At 47.3% G+C, this 21,935-nt stretch overlaps 2 protein-coding genes across 5 annotated transcripts in view; one reads left to right on the top strand and one right to left on the bottom strand.

The window, feature by feature from the left end:
* kynu (kynureninase) overlaps positions 1-21,935 on the bottom strand; it is a 23,729-nt gene that overhangs the window by 776 nt on the left and 1,018 nt on the right. The window contains exons 3-18 of one of the 4 annotated variants that reach the window (XM_074664443.1): positions 21,204-21,325; positions 14,025-14,072; positions 11,025-11,220; positions 10,827-10,947; positions 10,669-10,751; positions 9,754-9,815; positions 9,595-9,666; positions 9,449-9,523; positions 9,227-9,373; positions 9,046-9,144; positions 8,893-8,966; positions 8,763-8,815; positions 8,603-8,688; positions 8,276-8,506; positions 8,090-8,194; positions 7,890-7,971 (exon numbers count right to left, since the gene is read on the bottom strand). In XM_074664443.1, coding sequence (XP_074520544.1) covers positions 7,927-7,971; positions 8,090-8,194; positions 8,276-8,506; positions 8,603-8,688; positions 8,763-8,815; positions 8,893-8,966; positions 9,046-9,144; positions 9,227-9,373; positions 9,449-9,523; positions 9,595-9,666; positions 9,754-9,815; positions 10,669-10,751; positions 10,827-10,947; positions 11,025-11,220; positions 14,025-14,072; positions 21,204-21,239 — 1,533 coding nt within the window. In that variant the 5' untranslated portion in view covers positions 21,240-21,325 and the 3' untranslated portion in view covers positions 7,890-7,926. Of the gene's footprint in view, positions 1-7,889; positions 7,975-8,089; positions 8,195-8,275; positions 8,507-8,602; positions 8,689-8,762; positions 8,816-8,892; positions 8,967-9,045; positions 9,145-9,226; positions 9,374-9,448; positions 9,524-9,594; positions 9,667-9,753; positions 9,816-10,668; positions 10,752-10,826; positions 10,948-11,024; positions 11,221-11,459; positions 11,587-14,024; positions 14,074-21,203; positions 21,326-21,935 lie in introns of those variants that run through there. The other 3 variants (XM_074664441.1, XM_074664444.1, XM_074664445.1) reach the window with 3 other exon arrangements.
* The window catches only part of LOC141785822 (von Willebrand factor D and EGF domain-containing protein), a 14,713-nt gene continuing 6,575 nt past the window's right edge, over positions 13,798-21,935 (top strand). The window contains exons 1-15 of the mRNA XM_074664354.1: positions 13,798-13,979; positions 15,416-15,600; positions 15,677-15,905; positions 15,980-16,045; positions 16,115-16,347; positions 17,746-17,835; positions 17,914-18,043; positions 18,135-18,346; positions 18,639-18,983; positions 19,074-19,276; positions 19,364-20,226; positions 20,296-20,432; positions 20,509-20,670; positions 20,752-20,856; positions 21,223-21,337. Of these exons, the coding sequence (XP_074520455.1) occupies positions 13,913-13,979; positions 15,416-15,600; positions 15,677-15,905; positions 15,980-16,045; positions 16,115-16,347; positions 17,746-17,835; positions 17,914-18,043; positions 18,135-18,346; positions 18,639-18,983; positions 19,074-19,276; positions 19,364-20,226; positions 20,296-20,432; positions 20,509-20,670; positions 20,752-20,856; positions 21,223-21,337 (3,142 nt within the window). The 5' untranslated portion in view covers positions 13,798-13,912. The remainder of the gene's footprint in view (positions 13,980-15,415; positions 15,601-15,676; positions 15,906-15,979; positions 16,046-16,114; positions 16,348-17,745; positions 17,836-17,913; positions 18,044-18,134; positions 18,347-18,638; positions 18,984-19,073; positions 19,277-19,363; positions 20,227-20,295; positions 20,433-20,508; positions 20,671-20,751; positions 20,857-21,222; positions 21,338-21,935) is intronic.

The raw sequence follows: 21,935 nt of genomic DNA on the forward strand, positions 1-21,935 counted from the left end.
GGGGAGGGGGGGGGTTTGCGTCTTGGGTGTGTGGGCTGGTGGGGTGTGTCTGGGTGGGGTGGGAGGGTGGGGGGGGGGGGAAGGGGGGGATGGGTTCCCATCCGGGTTGTGTGTGTGTGTGGGGTGGTGGTGTGTGTGTGTGTGTGTGGGGGGGGGGGGGGGGGGGGGGGGGTTGAGGGTGTTGGTGTGAGGGGGGGGTGGAAGGGGTGGGGGGGGCTGTGGGGGATGTGGGTGTGTTGTGGGTGGGGGGTGTGAGTGTGTGGGGGGAGGGGGGATGAGGGGGAGGGGGGATGAGGGGGTTGGGGGATGTGGGGGCGGGTGTGTTTGGGGTGTGGTGGATGTGGGTGTGTTAGGTGTGGTGGTGGTTGGGGGGGTGGGGGGGGTGTGAAGTGGGGTGTCAGGGTGGGTGGGTTGGTGGGGTGTGTCTGGGTGTAGGGATGGGTGGGGGTGGTGTGTGTGTGGGGGGGGTAGGGGGGTGTGGGCAGGTGTGTCAGTTGGAGGGGAGGGTGGGAGGGCTCTGGGGGGACGGGGGATGTTGGTGTGTGTGGGGGGGTGGTCTGGGGTGTGGGGGGTGTGTGTGGGGGGGATGGGGGGGTTGTGTGAGGTGGATGGTGTGTGTGTAGGGGAGGTTGGGGGGGGAGGTGGGGGAGAGTTTAGGTTGTGGGGGGTTTGGGTTGTGTAAGGTGGGGGGGGCTGTGGGGGGGTGGGGTGGGTGTGGTGGGTGTGTGTGGGGTGTGGTCTGGGGTGTGGGTAGGGGGAGGGGGGGTTGGGGGGGGTGAGGTGGGGTGTGGGTGGGGTGCATATGTGGGGTGGTGGGGATTTGGGTGTGAGTGTGGGAGGGGAGGGTGAGGGGGGGCTGCGGGGGGGTAGGGGATGTTGGCATGTGTGGGGGGATGGTCTAGGGTGTGTGTGGGGGGATGTGGATGTTTTGGGTGTGGGGAGGTTGTGTGGGGGGGGTTTGGGTTGTGTAAGGTAGGGGGGGGGGGGGCTGTGTGGGGGGGTGTGGGGTTGTGTAAGGTGGGGGGGGGGGCTGTGTGTGGGGAGGGAGTTTGGGTTGGGAGGGAGTATGTGGGAGGTGTGGGTGGGGTGGGGTGGGGGGGTGGGGGGGCATGTTTGTGTGTGTGTGTGTGTGTGTGTGCACATACATATTACTTCAGACACTGCTACCAACAACAATCACATGACAATTAACACATACAATTACATAACTGTCACTACTGCTGCTTATACTGCTGCTAACACCACCACTAATAGCACTATCAGCACCACTAGCACTGCCAGTGGTACCACTAGTATAACAACCTCAGCAACAACCAAATACTGCTACTAGCCCCCATAACATCAGTACAACAAATACACACACAAGTCCCTGCTACTTCTACTGTCACTCACATACACACAAGTAATACTACTACTACTACTACTACTATTACTACTACAAATACTACGACAAATACTACTACAAACAATACTGATCCCTACCCTACAAACACTACCGTTACTGCTACAACATCAACTACTCCTCTTTCAACTACAATTAAACATGCTTTTACTGCTAGTACTGCCACTACAACACCTTCCACTTCTACCACTGCCACTACTAATGGTGGCACTACATACACAACAACCTCAGCAACAACTACAACAGCACCACCCAACCACTGCTACTAGCTACGAAAACACCAGTATAACAAAAACACTCGCAACTCCTGCTACTGCTACTTCACTCGCACATACGCAACTACTACTACCACCGCAAATCAATCAATCGATCCATCGGTGTTTATTTGTAAAGCGCCAAATCGTAACTACGTGACTACAACTTAACAACAACTACAAATACCTCTTATAACACTCCCGCAACAACAACAACTACTACTATTCCTATGGCTGCTGCTACAACAAGTTATACTACTTATCACTCCTGCTACTACCACCACCACCACTACTAGCAATACAAGCATGTCTAGCAGGAGCACTACCACTACAAGTACAAATACTACTTGTACTACTTTGGGATGACTACTACAAGTAATACTGCTACTACCACTACTTCAACTGCTTCTCACTACTACTACTACTTCTGCTACTACTACTACTACTACTACTACTACTACTACTACTACTACTACTACTACTACTGCTACTGCTACCCCTTCTACAACAACTCCCCATACCACTTCCGCTACAAACACTACCACTGCAACCACTATCACCACAGCTGCTGCTACAACAACAACAACAACTACTGCTACCGCTCCTACTAACAATACTGCTACTACCACCACCACCACCACACCACTACTAGCACAACAAGCACGACCACTACCGTTGGTACTACTAGTACAAGAACCTCAGCAACGACCGCAACGGCACCACCCGACTACTGTTACTAACCACGATAACACCGGTACAACATATACGCTCGCAACTCCTGCTACTGCTACTTCTTTCAATCAAACAAACACAACTACTTCAACTACTGCTGCATCTACAACTACTCCTGCTGCCGCTACAACAAAACCCACTACTACTCCCACAACAACTCCAGCTACAACAAAGGCTGCTGCTGCTACTACCACCACTACTACTTCACCCCTAGCTGCTACAACTCCCACTACTACCAGCACCACTGCTACAAAAATCAACTACTACCACTACAACTGCTTCATCCACAACAACAACAACAACAACAACAACAACAACAATAAAATGTGCTATTACTGCTAGTACTGCACAAGTGCTACCGCTACCGCTACCGCTACCGACGGTACTACTAGTACAGGAACCTCAGCAACAACAACAACAACAACAACAACAACACCAACCAACTACTGCCCCTAGCCACGATAACACCGGTACAACAAATACACTCGCCACTCCTGCTAATGCCACTTCTTTCGCTCATACGTACACAAGTACTACAAATGCTACTACAACAACTTCAACTACTACTATCTATCAATCAATCAAACTTTATTTGTATCCAGCCAAATCAGAACTACTACTGCATCTACAACTACTCCTGCTACCGCAACTGCCACTACAACAACACCGTCCACAATGACCGTGACAACAAGTACAACTACCTCTTATGATACTCCCACAACAACAACTACTACTACAACTACAGCTGCTGCTGCTGCTACTACCACCGCTTCTGCTTCATGGCATAACAACTCCTACTCTCCTCCCCTTACTAACCATACTACAACTACTACTACTACTCACAAAACTACAACATTAACTACTACTACTTCATCAACTATGACACTTGCTATGACTGCCACAACTGCCACTACAACACCTCACACTTCTACTACTACTACTACTACTGCTACCAATAACACTACTACTACTACTACTACTACTACTACTACTACTACTACGACTACTACTACACAGCTACCACTACTTCTCTCACAACCACAACCTCTACAGCTTCTTCCACAACTACCGCAACAAACAACACCTACTGCCACTATTTATAGTACCACTGCTGCTGCTACCAACGCTCCAGCTTCATCGCACCGCAACTCCCACTGCTCCTCCCCTCGCTACCACCGCTACTACCCATAATACAACTCCCACAACACCATACAACACCAACTACTACTACTTCAAAAACTATGTCACTTCCTATTGCTGCTGGTACTGCCACCACAACACCTTACACTTACACTTCAACTACTACTACTGCTGTAACTACATCATGAACAAGTACAATTACTCTCACTTTCCCTACTGCAACTACTCCCTCTATCCCCACCGCCACACTACAACTACAATCGCCATCTACGATATCATCGTACTACAACCGCAACCGCTGCGACTGCTATCGCCGCTGCTGCTGCTACATCAAGTTATACTACTGTCACCGCTCCTTCTACCGATACTGCTGCTAACGCCGTTATCGCCGCTACAACAACTACCGCAACAACTACCGATGATACTACTAGTACAACAACATCAGCAACAACCACGACAGCACCGCTCAACGACTGCCAATAGTCTCAATAACAACAGTACAACAAAAACACGCATTAGTCCTGCTACTGCCACTACTTTCAATGACAACAACTACTGCTACTACTACTACTACTACTACTGCTACTGCATCTACAACTACTCCAGCTGCTACCACTGCCACCACAACAACACCGGGGACAACAACTACTACCACCTCTTATAAAACTCCCACAACAACTTCTACTACTTTTACTACTACAACACCTTAAACTTCTACTACTACTAACAATTATTATTATTACTGCTACAACTGCTACAACTGCTACTTCTGCTACTACTACTTCCACTAATTCTTTAACTTACACTACTACTGGTGCAACAACCACATGTACAAATACTACTACTTTCACTACAACTACAACTACTGCCTCTATCCCCACCACCACGCTACAACTACAATCGTCATTTACGACATAATCTTCCGCTACTCCTAAAACCACTTTCTCTCCTACTCCTACATAGTAGTAGTAGTGTCACTACAACTACAACCGCAACTTCAACTGCTTCTACTAGTTCTACTTCTAACTCGTGCACAACAACTACTTCCGCTACAACCGCTCGTCGTACTTTAAACACTACCGCTACAATCCTGCTTACACCACCACCGCTACTAGCACCGTTGGCACAACTAGCACTACCGCTACCGCTACCGCTACCACTTACTACAATTACTACAACACAAACCCCAGCAACAACCACAACAGCCCCACCCAACCATTGCCACTAGCCCCAAAAACACCACTACAACGCATACACTCGCAACTCCTGCTGCTGCTACTACCACTGCTACTTCCTTCACTCACACACATACACAAGCAGTACTTCAACTACTTCTCCTACTATCGCTACTGCATCTACAACTAGTCCTGCTACACTGCCACTACAACAAAAATGGCAACAACGACAACAACCACAACTACCTCTTCTAATACTCCTGGAACAACTCCTACTAATCCCCCCTTTACAACCACCACTATAACATCAACTAACTACTACTACTACTACTAATTCAACAACAGAAACATATGCTATTACTGCTAGTACTGCCACTACAACACATTACACTTCTGAAACCACTACTACTACTACTACCGATATCACTACTACAACAAGGACAGCTACATCTACTTCTCCTACAACCTCTGCTACTTTTTCTACTCCAATACAAACAACACCTACTACCACTTCTACTTCTACTACAATCACCACTACAAGCACTACTACAAGCACCACTACAAGCACTACTACAACCAATACCAGAATCACCATTACAATCATTATTACGAGCAGTACTACAAGCACCACTACAAGCACTACTACAGGCACTACTACAAGCACTACTACAATCACAAGTACAAGCACTACTAAAGCACTACCACAAGCACCACTACAATCACCACTACAAACACTACTACAATGTACTGCTACTGCTACTACAATCACCACTACAATCACCACTACAAGCACCACTAAAGCAACAATACAGTCACTACAACAAGCACCACCACAAGCACCACTACAATCACTACTACAATCACCACTAAAAGCACTATTTTAAGCACTGCTTCTACTACAATTACTACTTCAATTACTACTACATGCACTACTACACGCACAACTACAATGTACTACTACTGCTTCTACAATCACTACTACAATCACTACTACAAGCACTACTCCAAGCTCAACTACTAGCCCTACTACAATGTACTGCTACTGCTTATACAATCACCACTACAAGCACTACTAAAAGCACAACTCCAAGCACAACTACAAGCCCTACTACTATGTACTGCTACTGCTACTACAAGCACTAATACTGCTACTACAAGCACTAATACAATCACCACTTCAATCACAACTACAATGTACTGCTACTGCTACTACAATCACTACTACAATCACCACTACAAGCTCCACAACAAGCACTACTACAAGCACCACTACAATCACAAGTACTAGCACTACCACAAACAACACTATAATCACTACTACAAGCACTACTGCAAGCACTACGACAATCACCACTAAAAACACTTTTTTAAGCACTGCTGCTGCTACTACAATTACTACGTCAAGCACTACTACAAGCACTACTACAATCACCACTACAAACACTACTACAATGTACTGCTACTGCTACTACAATCTCTACTGCGATTACCACTTCAATCACAACTACAATGAACTGCTACCACTACTACAATCTATACTACGATCATCACTTCAATCACATCTACAATGGACTGCTAACGCTACTACAATCACTACTACAATCACCACTACAAGCACTACTACTATTTACTGCTACCGCTACTACAATCACCACCACAAACACTACTAAAATGTAATGCTACTGCCACTACAAGCACTACTACAATCACCACTTCAATCACAACTACAATGTACTGCAACCGCTAATACAATCACCACTACGAGCACTAGTCCAAGCACAACTACAAGCCCTACTACTATGAACTGCTACTGCTACAACAAGCACTACTACAAGCACTACTACAATCACTACTTCAAACACTACTACAATGTACTGCTACTGCTTCTACAATCTCTACTAAAATCACCACTTCAATCACAACTACAATGTACTGCTACTGCTACTACAATCACTACTACAATCACCACTACAATCACCACTACAATCACCACTACAATATACTGCTACTGCTACTACAAGCACTACTACAATCACCACTACAAGCACCACTACAAGCACTACTACAATCACCACTACAAGCACCACTACAAGCACTACTTCAATCACCACTACAAGCACCACTACAATGTACTGCTACTGCTACTACAAGCACTAATACTGCTACTACAAGCACTAATACAATCACCACTACAAGCACTACTACAAGCACTACTACAATGTACTGCTACTGCTACTACAAGCACCACTACAAGCACTACTACAAGCACTACTACAATTTACTGCTACTGCTACTACAAGCACCACTACAAGCACTACTACAATGTACTGCTACTGCTACTACAAGCACTACTACAAGCACTACTATAATCACCACTACAAGCACTACTACAATGTACTGCTACTGCTAGTACAATCACCACTACAATCACCACTACAAGCACTGCTACAAGCACTACTACAAGAACTACTACAATGTACTGCTACTGCTACTGCTACTACAATCACCACTACAAGCTATACAACAAGCACAACTACAATCACCACTACAATCACCACTACAAGCACTACTACAAGCACTACTACAATTACCACTACAATAACAACTACAAGCACTACTACAATGTACTGCTACTGCTACTACAAGCACTACTACAAGCACAACTACAATGTACTGCTACTGCTACTGCTACTACAATCACTGCTACAATCAACACTGCAATCACTCCTACAAGCCCTACTACAAGCACTACTACAAGAACCACTACAATGTACTGCTACTGCTACTGCTACTACAATCACCACTACAAGCTATACTACAAGCACTACTACAATCACCACTACAATCACTACTACAAGCACTACTACAATGTACTGCTACTGCTACTACAAGCCCTACTACAAGCACCACTACCAGCACTACTACAAGCCCTACTACAAGCACAGCTACAAGCAACACTGCAAAAGTCAACACTGCAAAATCCAACACTGCAAAAATCCACACTGCAAAAATCCACACTGCAAAAATCAACACTGCAAAAATCAACACTGCAAAAATCAACACTGCAAAAAATCAACACTGCAAAATTCAACACTGCCAAAAATCAACACTGCAAAAATCAACACTGCAAAAATCAACACTGCAAAAATCAACACTGCGAGTCAAAAACAAGCGAAGACTCCTTACCTGCTCAGGCGCAGCTTCCATCTTAGCGTAGCTTCACTCAGCTCTGCTCTTCTTGGATGGACGCCTTCACACCGCCTGGGAACTGCTGTGGACAACAAACATCACAACAAGCCGTGTTACACTTTACATACTCTACAGCATCCCCCAAAACCCAACCTCTGCTATACTACGAGTCAAAAACAAGTGTGAACACTCCTTACCATCAGAGCTGCTCCCAGCGTCTCCACGAAGCGGTGCACGTCTGTGAACGAGTTGTAGATCGGCACCGGAGCCACGCGCAGCACGCTGGGCTCCCTCATGTCGCACTGAAACACGCAGCACAGCTCTACGTCACACACACGCTCACACGAGCATCACCGTGTCTTGACTCTCCACTCTCCACTTACAGCGACGCCTCTCCTCTCCAGCTCCTCGAACACCTTCCTGATGTGCACGGAGAAGCTGAGCGACAGCTGGCAGCCTCTCTGCCCGGGGTCGCGCGGCGTGATGATGTGGACGTGAGGCTTCTGAGGCTGAGCCGGGTCTTTGGTGTAATAATGGCGGATGAGGAACTCCAGGTAGCCCGTCAGCAGCAGCGACTTCCTGCGCAGAGCCCGCATACTTGTCTTCTTAAACACCTGAAGACACAGGACGACACAACAACAACAAAACGTCAAATACACATCGTGACGTCACTTTCAGGTGATTACTCTGCACGTAGGACAGGTGCGTACCTCTAAACTGGCCTGGAGGGGACACACCAGCAGGATGGGCTGGTTGGACAGTCTGAAGCCGCTCACGCCCGGCTGCGCATCCATCACTGCCAACACAAACGCACGCTCACACATCTACAAGCTCAAACTCTCTGGATGTTTGCAAATCCTGCACACCTACCGTTACTCATCTGGAAACGAGTCTTCAGGTCGTGACCCCACCACCCCGTCAACCTGCAGGACACAAATACACCTTCGTCAACACGTGCATGCACCACACTCTCAATCAGACAATATCCTCTCCAACTCACGTAGGTTTGACGCTGACTCTGTGCTTCTCGTGGATGAACGCTCCTGCGATGCCTCCGGCGCCAGAGTTCAAGTACTAACACGAGAAACACAGAGAGCAGTTAAACATCAATGCACACACTTTCTGCTATCATGCATGTGTCAATCCTGCTCACCTTGTACGAACACCAGCACGCAAAGTCCACGCCCCAGTCGTGAAGCTTCAGCTCCGCGTTTCCTGCAGCGTGAGCGCAATCGAAGCCGACGTAGCAGCCCTGGAAGACACGAGAGGTGACGAAACACACGCTTCAGATATGAGACTGAAGGATCAGCTTCACATCGCACAGGCCTACCTACCTTCTTGTGTCCAGCCTCAGCGATGGCCGCCATGTCAAACAGCTGCCCCGTGTAGTACTGAACCCCGCTGAACATCACCACGGCGATGGACTCCCCCTCCTTCTCAATGGCGTCCAGGATGTCCTCGGTTCTCAGGGTGTCCTCTCCCTGAGCAGAAACAACATCACCTCAGCAAACGCTTCACATCCTCACACTGATTCAGCCCAAACACCAAACCCGTACCGCTCTGGGCGACAGCAGCAGCATGCTCTCCTCAGGGTCGAAGCCTCGCAGCCGGATCTGAGACTCCACGGCAAACTGAGGAGAAAGCAACAACAACATGAGGACACAACAAAACACACCTCTGCATGCAAAAAAACTTCACCTACATGGTCTGACGGGAAGGCTTTGTTCTCCAGGAGGATTTTATGTCGAGCAGCAGTGGGTTTGTAGAAGGAAAGCTGCAGAAAAACAACAACTTCAGACTCAAGAAGTCAACAATGAATCCTCAAACAAAGTTTTATGAGCACAGAGCAAACGTATCTCACCAGAAGAAGGTGTAAGTTCACCGTCAGCCCGTTCATCAGAGCCACTTCTCCTGGTTTGGCTCCTAGAAAAACACAAACATTTACATTCAATCATGAATCCCACACACTCCTGCTCAGCTCTGCAGAAACTGTTACATTGTCTTAAATTCAGATCAGACAGCTCTTAAATGTGCTTGCGAAAATTTCTGCAAAGCACGGACTGATCTAAGGTGAGCTTCACACAACTATGAATTTGTGAGACTCTGGTGCAATAAAGCGTATTTGTCCATGACTCTGCATCTTTTTTTAAACAGGTCTGCAAGTGGATATCTGCATATTCGCCTTCATGCTGTAGTTGGTATAAACAGATAAATCTGGAAAAGACGGTGACCTCATGGCACCCTTCCTATCCAGGCTGTCACACAACAACAACAACAACAACAAGGTCTCACGCAGAGATGAAGCATGTTACAAGTGTAGTAACCCAAGAACTACATTACCCAGCATGCAATATGGGTTGGGAGCATGCATGGGAACCCATAGGTATGTCCCAGTAGATGTAGCCAGACACTGAGGTTTAGAGAATGTTGTCAATAAAAGCTGCTGCAGAAAATAACTACAATAAATAAAATAAGTTTGCTCTTAAATTTTCTTTAAGGTGGGATTAAAAAGGTCTTAAAAAGTCTTTCATTTAACTTCCTGCACCCATCAACTCTGTCTCACCATCTCTGCACGACTTATCAACGTATACAAGCCGTGTGATTGGTTTAAAGAGCGTCATGTGAACTCTGGACTCTACAAAAAGTGCAGTGACCTCAGAGAGGTTACAAAACACGTCATGTGTGTCACTCTGAACGCAGCTCGGTGTCTCTATCGCATCCTTAAGATGATTAAAACAGTCATAATTGATAAGTCAGAGAAAGCAGCATCACTTACCGACAATGTCCCCCATCACTTCCTCTATATTGTTCTCACACCAGGCCCAAGGCCGTGACCCCCTTGTGTGACCGTGGACGCCCCTGTAAAAACACACACTGTTAAACACGCCGCTAATAAACACTCATCACTCATTGACATCCTGTTAAAACACTCACTCTTTGGCCCACTTCTCCAGCTCCTCCTCCAGGTACCGCCGAGCGTTCTTCGGCTGCAGACCCAGCGAGTTCCCCACAAAGTAGATGCAGTCCTTGCTGCCGTCCACCAGCGACAGATCAGCTGTGGAAAAACATAAAACGGTCATTCCCATGAAGCCGAGGAGAAATGAAATCACACACAGAGTTTAAAGCACTCACACGGAGGGAGATCTGAGATTTTAGGCAGGAGGAACTCATCCCTCAGAGGTCGCAGCTCGTCGTGCTCATCCAGGTAGGACGCCACTTCTGCAGACGTGGGGCTGCAGCCCAAAGACGCAGACACTGCACGGATGGTTTCTGCAGGAGATAAGCCTTCAAACTGCTCCATCTCTGACGGGGTGAGAGGTTTTCTGACCTGCAGAGACACAAAACAAAACCCTCACAGCAAACTTACACACACTTGGGGATCCCAACTCTTTAAATTAGCATCACAGCAACACACATCTGGGTGACAACAGCTCCTTAAAGTCATGACTTCACACTTCACAAAGTCTGCTGGCTTTAAAAACAGAAAGTAAGGCATCAAACAGCCTTCCTGGTTGCTTTAAAACTCATTCATTCATGCAGAAAACAAACCGTTGATCAGAAACTCACGTTCACAGCTCAGCTTGCTCCTCTCTGACTGAACCCTCGGCTCTGGATCTGATCTTTAACCTCCCGGTGAGCGGCTCTGAGTTAATCATTGCTCCCATGAATCAATCAGCAGCCGTAAATAAACCAGAGCAGAGCGCTTCAGACTCTTCTTGCTACTTCCTGTATCTCTGTGCAGCTGACAGTAACCTCACGGTTCCTCTATTTTCACAAAACAGCCGTTTCACTTTCACGTGTGAAAATCTGAAGTCACATGGTCACATTCCAGGAAGTGAGCAGCCTGCATGCTGCATTCCTCCACTTCTTTCTCTGACTACAGCTTGTTTTGGGGTGATTTGACCTCTGATTCCTAAAATCAACAATGTCTCTACAGACAAAAACATGTACACACCAAATATTTACCCACTTTTCACAATCCTCCTTTCACTAAATTGGCAAATATTACCTCCAATACATTCACTCCAGCTCCTCCTGTGCCTGATGTTTCACTCTTTCTCCACTAGATGGCAGCAGACCACCATCATCACCTCTGTATAATGTGTAAAGCATCTTTACAGTAACTGCACATTCACACAGGAACACAAAGCATTGAATACTCACATGTACAGAAGCGTATTGCATTCAGTTATAGAAAAAAAAAAGTCAGGTTTTTCAGAGTCATTAATTCTTCAGTTTGTTTTTTTGTGGTAATTAATTTTGTTTTTCTGATTATTATTTTTTTAAATTTTTTTATAATTACTCTATTGGTTCCTTTTTTGTTATAATTATTTGTTTTTATGACTAATTTTTTTGTGGTAATTAATTTTGTTTTTCTGATTATTATTTTTTTTAATGGTTTGTTTTATGTTATAATTATTTCTGTTTTTATGAGCAATGTCTTTTTCTGTTTTCAGATTACTTTTTTCATATTTTTAGGAGTATTTTTTTTTCCTGAAGTATCGAGACACTTAGAAATCACTCAGAAAAACAGGAAAAAAGTAATCTGAAAACAAAAAAAAAATTATAAAAACAGAAATAATTATAACAAAAAACAAACCAATAAAAAAAATATTAATCAGGAAAAAAAAATTATTTCCACAAAAAACAAACAGAAGAATAAATTACTCTGAAAAACCTGAGTTGTTTTTTTCTTTAAGTGAATGCAATACGCTTCTGTACACATGCAACATCAAATTAACTGAAAGCTATGCATTAAAAACACAACATGCATTTATTTTTTTATGCAAAACATGAACATTTCTGTGCATTACTTGTGCACAACTTCACCAGATCAGCTCACAGCTGACCACCAGGTCAACCTGATTAACCTCTCACCCCATCAGCTCCACCTCCCGACTTCACAGAGGACACATCATCGCTTCACTTCTGCACAAAACAACACCAAGTTTGAGGACTCAGCCCTCCTCATGTGGTTTGGAAACATCACGTGAGAAACCGCGGAAGCAGACGTGTGAAAAAGTGACTCAAGATTTTTTAAAAGCCGCAGAAATAAATCTGCTCTCAAGATGTGTGGGGGGCAGCGAGGAGGCCGACACGCCTCTGAGATGCTCTCTGCTTGTTGTTCTCACAGTCAAGGAGGACAGGGGACATCTGGAAGCGCTCAGGAGGCAGACCCCTTCTCCTCCTACTCCTCCTCCTCCTCTTCTTGTCATCTCTGAGGGCACAGACATCAAAGACGGTGGCAGATACCCTTCTGTCTCTCCACCTCCTCTGCAGCGCTCCCACATCGGGGAGGTTTCAACTGCAAAAATCCTCAACTCAAACTCTCAATCCTGTGATTCTCACTGTTTCTCACACCTGCTCCTCCTCTCACATCTTGTATTTAGTGGAAAGGTATGTCACTCCAACCACCTGATGTTTACTCCAAACTCACAGGACGACCTTCTCCGTTTGAGCTCGGCGGGCTCTCGCCTCCTCCCGCGGCGCCGGGATGTGAAATGTTTTCAGTCACATGAAGAGATCATGAAGGAAAGATCAGCGTGAGGCTTCACTGTTTGCAGAAAGTTAAAGACTCAGATTGAAGCTCTGGAGATGCTGCAGGGAGTCACATTTCTGCAGATAATGAGGAGTACGGTTTGTTGTGGAAACACTGAATGTAGCTACAACTTTCTGGCGGCCGCAGCGGCGACACATGTTCTCTGATTGTTTGCATCTTTTTCACCCACACATATGCATCTTATACTTCCCAGAAGTCAGTCTGAGCAGCTCACGAGACCCCTCACTGCTTTCTAACCCCCTCCTCCCTCCTCTCTCCTTCCCTCCCTCCCTCCTCCTCCTCTCTCTGTCTCTCTGATCTTGCGCTCCTCGCTCAGAGGAGCCGCAGTCTGCAGCAAGCTGAGCGCAAATTACAGCCTCTGCTTTCTTCAGGGTACTAAACACTTTTCAAGACTTTTGCATCATTGCAGAAGCTCTCCATGGGACCAGACAGGACTGAGTCATCCCACTGAGCTGCAGACATGGACGCTTCAGGATCTGTGTGCTTCACATTGCTCTGGATCTTGCATTTCGGAGCAGCGCAGCACGGTAGGTGCTAAGTTTTCACTCAAAAGGTAAAGAAAAACTTCTTACCTTTGATTTTCTGGCTTGTAAAGTTGCATTCCTGTCACTCAGCGCGTCCTGCAGAGACAAAACAACAAAACAGACACAGTTAATGTTTATTCCTGCATGCTGCATGCTCTGCAATCTTTTCCCAAGCTCTCAGAGGGAGATAAAGTCGTGTTCACACTTCAGCTGAGTTTTAAAAACAGCTGTAAAAGCAACAACAGAGCAGCAGACTAATAAAGAAAGCCACAGACTCCTGCTCATAAAAAGCAGCAGCAAACGAAAGAAAAGCTTCAGTTTCTGCAGGTTTAAAGTCGCATTTCTACTTCCAGCTCAATATTCTGCTCAAAAAAGACACTTTTCCATCTAATTTCTGCTAATTGAGCCATCACCACCCACCCTTTGTCTCCAGGACGTCCAGCATCACATCAAAGCTCACGGTCGTAAACTTAGAGTCGTAAACTTTTAGCTAATACCACACATTTCTGAGCCAAAACAAAGTCTGAAGCAAACCCTGCAGCTCCAGGACATGCATGCACGCTACAGTCCGTCCCACCCCCCGAGGAGCGAGGTTTGCAGAGCGTCAGGAGGAATCTGAAGCTAGCAAACTTCTCAGTCTGATCGCTGAAGATCAATCTGATGCTATCTTTGAGGAAGCAGAGGTGTGGCGTCGGAGGGGAAAGGTCAAGTGGTCGCACTCTGGGGAGAAACCAAACATCTGGCGTGAATTTTGTGCTAATCCTTCAAAAATCTCTCCAAATATTTCACTCAGGGAGCCGTCACTCTTTTCATGTGCTCAACAAATGTAAGTTGTAACTTGTTTTCCAAACTTTTGCATGTTGTCCATGTCCTGCACATCTGGGCGTCCTCAGACCTCCCTCCCACTGGGATTTCCTCCCCTCAGGGGGACGCTTCATTAGCTCGGCCTCCCCTCCGGCTCTGTAAACTCATTAAGCCGACAATTGGACGACTTGAGCCGGCAGCTGACGTCTCCTCGATTGTCCTCCTGCCTTTAAACCGGCCTGTTTGGACGACCTTTGACCCTGGATCTCGTCGGAGATGTAAACAGGAGAGTTTGCAGTTAGTCCGTGTTTACGCTGTAACTCTGCCCGCTCCATTCAGGGACCAAAACCCTCAGACTGTTTGTCACACAGGTTTTAAAACACTTCTTTGAGCCTCCAGCCGCACAGGTCGCTCACAGGGCGCTGGCTTTTTCCCGCAGAGGAAATCAGATAACCTCCTCCTGAGGCTTTAAGACGTCGTCAAGTCGTATTTCTCTCACCTCCTGTAAATTCCTCAATCAGGTCAAGGACGGTCTGATTCCCACGTCACGACGAGTCTCTGTTTAGTCTACCTCGGACAGCTCTGCAGCTGAGACTCCTCCGTTTTCATTTCCTGGCTTCTCCTCTTCCCTCCAGCTCCAGAGTGTCACCCAGGAGGCCACCGCATCCTCCGCAACCCCTACCGCAGCGTCCACTTCGACTCCACCGACATCCAAAACACCGCCATCCAGGACCTGATCTGCGACCACTCCCTGGCTCCGGGATGGTACAGGTTCAGGATCGACAACAAGCCGGCGGAGATGCCCACCACCTGCGTCGAGGTGAATGCAAACACCTTCGGCGCATGTGCACAGCCTCTGCTGCAGGTACTGACTGTTTCTGCGCTCCTCCCTGCAGATGAACCGATGCGGCACGCAGGCGCCCGTGTGGCTCTCCCTCAGAGACGCCTCCCTGCCTCGACCCGGCGAGGTGCGACAGCTCTCCGCCTGCGCCACCTGGCAGTTCTTCCACGGCAGCGCCAAAGACTGCTGCCTCTTCAGGATCCCCGTCACCGTGCGCAACTGCGGCGACTTCATGGTCTACTTCCTGCAGCCCACGCAGGGGTGCATGGGATACTGCGCCAAAGGTGAACACACTGACTCTCAACTCTCTCTGTAAGTCACATGACGCACGTTTAACACTCTGCATCTCTTGTTTCAGCTGCTCCAGATGTGGCGCCAAGACTGTGTCCTCCAGGTGAGGTGGAGGTCAACGGTCGCTGTAAAGGTGAGCCTCCTACGATCACGAAGATACAGCTGCACTCGCAGCACATTTTCACTCCTCCTCTGTTTCCAGTTGCCGTGCCAACGCTCCCATCCCGGCCTCTCATCACCCCCGAGCTGGTCGGACACAGCGTCCACCTCAGGTGCTCCTTCGTCCCTCCTCCGTGGAGCCAGCCGCTCGCCTTCCAGGTGGTTTGGGCCCGACACATCGGCCTGAGCATGAAGGCGGAGATCCGTCAGGAATCCACGCTGAAGCACTTCTCCCTGGTGGAGATGGACGGCGTTCACTTCAGGCTCGGGGAGACGGTAATTCCTGCCAGACGGCGCTGAGGGTTTGGGGAGCACATGTGGAGGGTTTGACCCAGCGTAAGCCAGGGATCACGCTGACCTCCTTTTGGAGGGGTTCAGGCTGTAAAACGTGCAGGAGGAGGGTGGGGGAGGTAAATCAGTTGCAGGTTGGGAAAGCCGAGCTCCACGTTTCCGTGACGATGCTCCTGCAGCTCGCCGTGCATCATGTGTGCTCCTCCACCAGACGACCTGAGGTGGTGCAGAAGCTTTGATCACACACAGAGCGACCGTCTTTGGAAGTCTCTGTTTGGTTTTCGTGGTTTCTGCCGTGCACGCTGCAGGAGCAAGGAGCTCAACTGCTTCTTGGAGTCTCTGGTTTTTGTCAGGCCAGGTTTTTCCCTAGTCCACTTAGCACAGGGGTCTGCAACCTTTACTTTCCAAAGCGCCGTTTAGCCTCAGCTCACCTGGATGAAAGTCATTCAGGAGCCGCAAAATCTACTTTATCTTCACATTACCACAAAAAAAGTATATAATCACAAGCTTTTGTGTTTATAAATTTGTACATGTGATTTCTGAGTTTTTTATTTTTATTAATTAATTTATTTAATTTATTTTTTATAACTTAAAATTTAATTTGAAAAAAATAAATTTGTACTGTCATAGATTTTATAAATTTTGCAAAATTTTTAAATTGAATAAAAAATATCAAAAATGTGCAAAATAAAAAATATTTCAAAAAATGTGCAAAATTTAAAAGAAACATCATAAATTTGCTAAAAAAAAAATAAAAAAAATAATGCAATTTCAAAATTTTGCTTAATTTCCCAAAATTGTAAAAACTTTCTAAAATTGCAAAAAAAGAGGGATTTATATAAAAAATTTACAAATTTGCAAAATCTTTAAAAAACTTGGAATTCCTTGTTCTTAATTTTTTTTTCTTCAAAAAATTGAAATAAAAAATAAACTACAAAAAAAAAAAAATCACAAAAATTTGAAGCTTAGTTTCAAGACCTGATTCATTTTTAGTCCAAATTTTATTTTACAATTATATTATTATTTATATTTATTTTAATAATATTTCATAAAGCTACAAGGAGCCACTTCAGAGAAGTCAAAGAGCCGCATGAGGCCCCAGAGCCACAGGTTGAACACCCCTGACTTAGCAGAAACAAAAGGAGCTGATGTGAAGTGACAGCAGAAATTTTGTTGAAGGAGGTTGTTTCTTTCTCACAGCTGAGCGCCTTGTTTCCAGTTTCAGGTCTTAACTTTGAGCCAACAGCAGCTAGGAGGGGTCAAAGGTCATTCAAGCCTCTTTAAACCATGACACTGAGATGGATGGGTGCATGATGGATCACAAATACCGACTCAGGCACACGCTGCTCCTCTTTGAAACACTAACACAACTTTTTTTTGCAGTTTTCCTGCAGCGTGTCGACTTTCAGAGTCAACGCCAGCCACAGCAGATCCTCGCCCAAAGAAAGCGAAAGCTTCTTCGCTGGACTCCAGGTGACTCTTCCTCCTCAGTGAACCGTTTCTGCACAAACTTAAATTACTCAAACTTTGCACGTGTCTTTGTCTTCTCAGTTTTCTCCAGAGTTGCTGCAAATTGCAGAAAACGGTAAAGAGCATGAGGTGACGCTGCACAGCACCGTGCCTATTCCTTGCTTTGGGCAGCAATGTGGCGTCCCGCTGTCTCTCAGCGTGCACGATCCAGGTGAGTTCACATCACGTTCCCTTCAACAACACATTGACAGAAGCATCCTCCAGCTCCAAGCTCATGGAGACGTTTCCTGAAACCTCCACAGACGGCGTCGGCGTCTCCAACGTGGCGCTCTCCGCCTGCCAAACGGAGCTGCAACCCAACTCCTGCAAGGACGGCAGCTGCGGCAGCGCCAGCTTCTTTGTCACCGCCGTCACTGATTTCACACGGGACGGGAACCGGCCCAGCCTGATCGGGGTCACGCCAGGGACCGGGGCACCTCGCCTTTGGAGGAACTACGTCCCAACATCCCTGAAGGTGGTTAGAAGTTTCTGGCTTCGCCGGCGCTGATGTGTGATTATTTAAAATGAGTTTAATGACAGAGTCGAACGCCGCGGGCTGTAATTCCAGCTCTCTGTGCTGTTGTTTGTGTGTACACACTGCTGAGCGGTGATTTATGGAGCTGGAGGCCTCGCCACCGGCGATTACGAGACGCCGTGTCTCTGAGGTTCATCTTTCTCATCTGTGTTTGGGGGAAACATCAAAGCGTGAGGTCAAAGGTCGCAGGTGGAGTCCGGCTAATCTCTCATCTCCTGACTTTTCCCTCCAGGTCACGGTGCAGGACGTCCCGACCTCCGTCTGCTACTCTCTGACCGACCCCCACGTCATCACGCTGGACGGCAGGCGATACGAAAACCACCAGACCGGCACCTTCCTCCTCTATCGAAGCCTCGTCCGGGACTTCCAGGTCCACGCTCGCCAGTGGGACTGCGGCAGCCGACACTACGCCGTCGCCTGCAACTGTGGCGTCGCCGTCCAAGAAGGGAACGAGGTCGCCGTCTTCGACATGTGCGATGGTCAACCTAGGGAGACCAGGCCTCAGCTCACGTTGAGGAACCACGGGGACGGCGGCGGGGTCAGGGTGATGGAGTCCAACCAGGGGAAGAAGGTCACCGTAGGTATCCAAACATTCTGACCACGGCAGATTCGTTGGCGTTTCTCTCGTTGTGTTTCCTGCTTCAGCAGCGTCCGCTCTCGCCCGCAGCTGATCTTCCCCTCCGGCGCCTTCGTCAGGGCCGACGTGGACGACTGGGGGATGAGTTTATCCGTCAGAGCGCCCAGCGTTGACTTCGGCAACACCCGAGGACTCTGCGGCACCTTCGACCGCAACGGCAACAACGACTTCCACGCATCCACTGGCGCCTCCTTCGCCTCTGACGACCTGCACCGCTTCATCGAGGAGTGGAGGTCAGTCTGCAACGCCGTTTCCTCCTTCAACGTGTTGGATGTCTAAGTGCTGCCTGCTTCTGCTTTCCTCTTCTGTGTCTTCGCCAGGATAGCTCCAGGCGAGAGCCTCTTTGACAAGACGCCGCCGGGGACGCCGCAGGAGTTCAGGAGGCCTTACTGTCGCTGCCAGAAAGGATTCAGCGCTCCTCATCAGACCGCCAGAGGGATGGCGACCTTATACGCTCCTTCTGCTCACTCTGACTGCATCGTGTACGAAAACGTGGATTACACCTCAGTGTTCCCCGCCATGGACACCACGGTGGAGTACGTGAAGAGTCCGGAGAAGGACGACAGCATCCTGGACGCGTCAGAGTTCAGCAGCCATCCTCTGGAGAGACGCCACCTCTGGTTTCAGGGTGAAGACGGCGAGCTCAGGGAGGATGATCTTCTCTCCGTCGGACGGTCGAAACGCCACGCTCCGTTAGAGTTCAAGCCGGTGTTCGCGGCGCAGAGTCTCAGCCAGGCGGATCTGGAAAACCTGGCCTACTTCTTCCCCGAGGACCACTTGGCTGAAGCCAGACCGGACGTGCGTCCTCGGTGGCCCACGCCGAGCGGTCTCACTTCCGCCAAAGCCCTCGAGCTGTGCCAGACGTCTCTGTCCAACTCCACGGTGGGCACGGTGTGCAGGGAGCTGCTGGGGCGCCGCCTGGACGAGGCGGTGGATCTGTGCGTCCTGGACCTGCAGCTGAAAGACGACCTGGGCTGGGAGGAGGCGCTGCTGCCGTACCTGGAGAACGAGTGCGAGCGGAGGCTGCTGGAGAACCGCACGCACAAAACCGTAGAGGAGGCCGCTCAGGACGTGGTGACGGCGCTGCGGTGTCCCAACTTCTGCAACGGGAACGGAGCGTGCACGGAGTGGGGGTGCCAGTGCGACCCCGGCTTCAGCTTCTACGACTGCAGCCTCGCCATCAGTGAGTATCCGACGCTTCGCTCTCTGAGCGCCTCACGTGACGCTCCTCAAACCCTCTTCTCTCTGACAGGCCAACCGCTGGAGATCACCGACTTGGAGAACGGCGGCCTCTGTGACATCCGAGCCTTCAACTGCCGCAACATCCGCGTCTTCGGCCTGGGCTTCATCGACTCGCCTGACCTCAGCTGCCACGCCACCAGGCTGAAGGTCAGGAAACGCTGAAGCTGAGTGAACGCTGCTTTTGGAGAGTCATCCTCTTCATTCGTTCGTTCTTCCTCCACAGTTCATGAACGGCGTCTGGGTTCCCGGTGAGAAACAGCGAACCAAAGGCACCTTCCTCAGCTCCAAGGCTCTGGACTGCGCCGTGCCGTCTCTGAGCAACACGGCGGTCAACACGGAGGAGTTCATGATGGACGACAAACCCTACGCTCGCTGGGAGATTAAGGTAACGTCTGATGACAGATCTCTCCTTCTTCTCTCAGTTTCTCCAGAAAAAACTCTCTTCAATCATCGTCTTATCTCTCAGGTGACCAACGACGGATCTCAGTACAGCCAGGCCAAAGTCCTGACCATCTACGACGGCGTCTGCCAAGTCTGCGAGGCGTCACGCTCAGGACTCTGTAAGTTAAAGGTAACTCACATAAAACTGTTAACGTTGTTTTGATTATTTCCTTGATGAGAAGCAGAAACTGGTTCGATGACTAAACCAGGGATGAGTAAAAAAACAAATCTCAGACGGCTCCTGTTGTTCCTGGAAGTGATTTTCACCAGAGCGCAGACAGGACAACGTGTAACCCTGAAAACAACCTCCCACACACACTGACACACACTGATCTGCCAAACTGAGCCAAATTGAATTTTCTGAAGCTGAGCAAACACAGATGATGAAAATTAAAAGCTGATTTCCTTCCCCTTTACCTGGCTCCCTCCAGAGAAAACAGCTCAGAAATAAAGTGAAGGATCAGTTCACAAACAAACCTTTTTCTGCCGTTTCCAGGAGAAGACGTGCAACATCGACGGGATGTGCTTCAAGGAGGGAGACGCCAATCCCAGCAGCCCCTGCCTAGTCTGCGACCCCGACACCTCCAGGTTCACGTGGTCTGTGAATCAAGGTCAGAAAGAAGTGGACAGTGGCTTATTCAGTCTCTTTTCTTTTTGTTTTTCTCACATAAACACAAAGAAATGATGATTTAGCTTGTTTTACGCTTCGTTCCACAAGTCAGGTTCCTCTAAATAAGCTGTTGCATGCACAGATTTTTCTAAATTTTAATTTTTACTCATGCATCTCTTTTTTTTTTTTTAAACCATTTATTTTCATTGGTAATTTAAATTAACAAAAAGGATAATAATAATAATAATAATAATAATAATAATAATAATAATAATAATAATAATAATAATAAACAATAAATAAATGAGTAAATAAATGAAAAATAAATAAATAAATAGAAAAAAAAATAAAAAAAATAAAAAAAATACATAATACAAAATAAAAATAAAAATAAAATAAAATACAATAAAATAAAATGAAATAAAAAGAAAAAGATGCATCTCATCATAATGATAAACAATAAATAAATGAGTAAATAAATGAAAAATAAATACATAAATAAATAGAAAAATAAAAAATTAAAAATTAAATTAAAAAAATAAAGAAAAAACTAAAATAAAAAAATAAAATAAAAATAAAATAAAATAAAATAAAATAAA

This window comes from Halichoeres trimaculatus, unplaced genomic scaffold (assembly GCF_033239565.1).
Source record: "Halichoeres trimaculatus isolate MK-OKI-2021-1 unplaced genomic scaffold, fHalTri1.1 fHalTri1_scaffold_24, whole genome shotgun sequence".
In the NCBI taxonomy this organism is placed as follows: domain Eukaryota; kingdom Metazoa; phylum Chordata; class Actinopteri; order Labriformes; family Labridae; genus Halichoeres; species Halichoeres trimaculatus.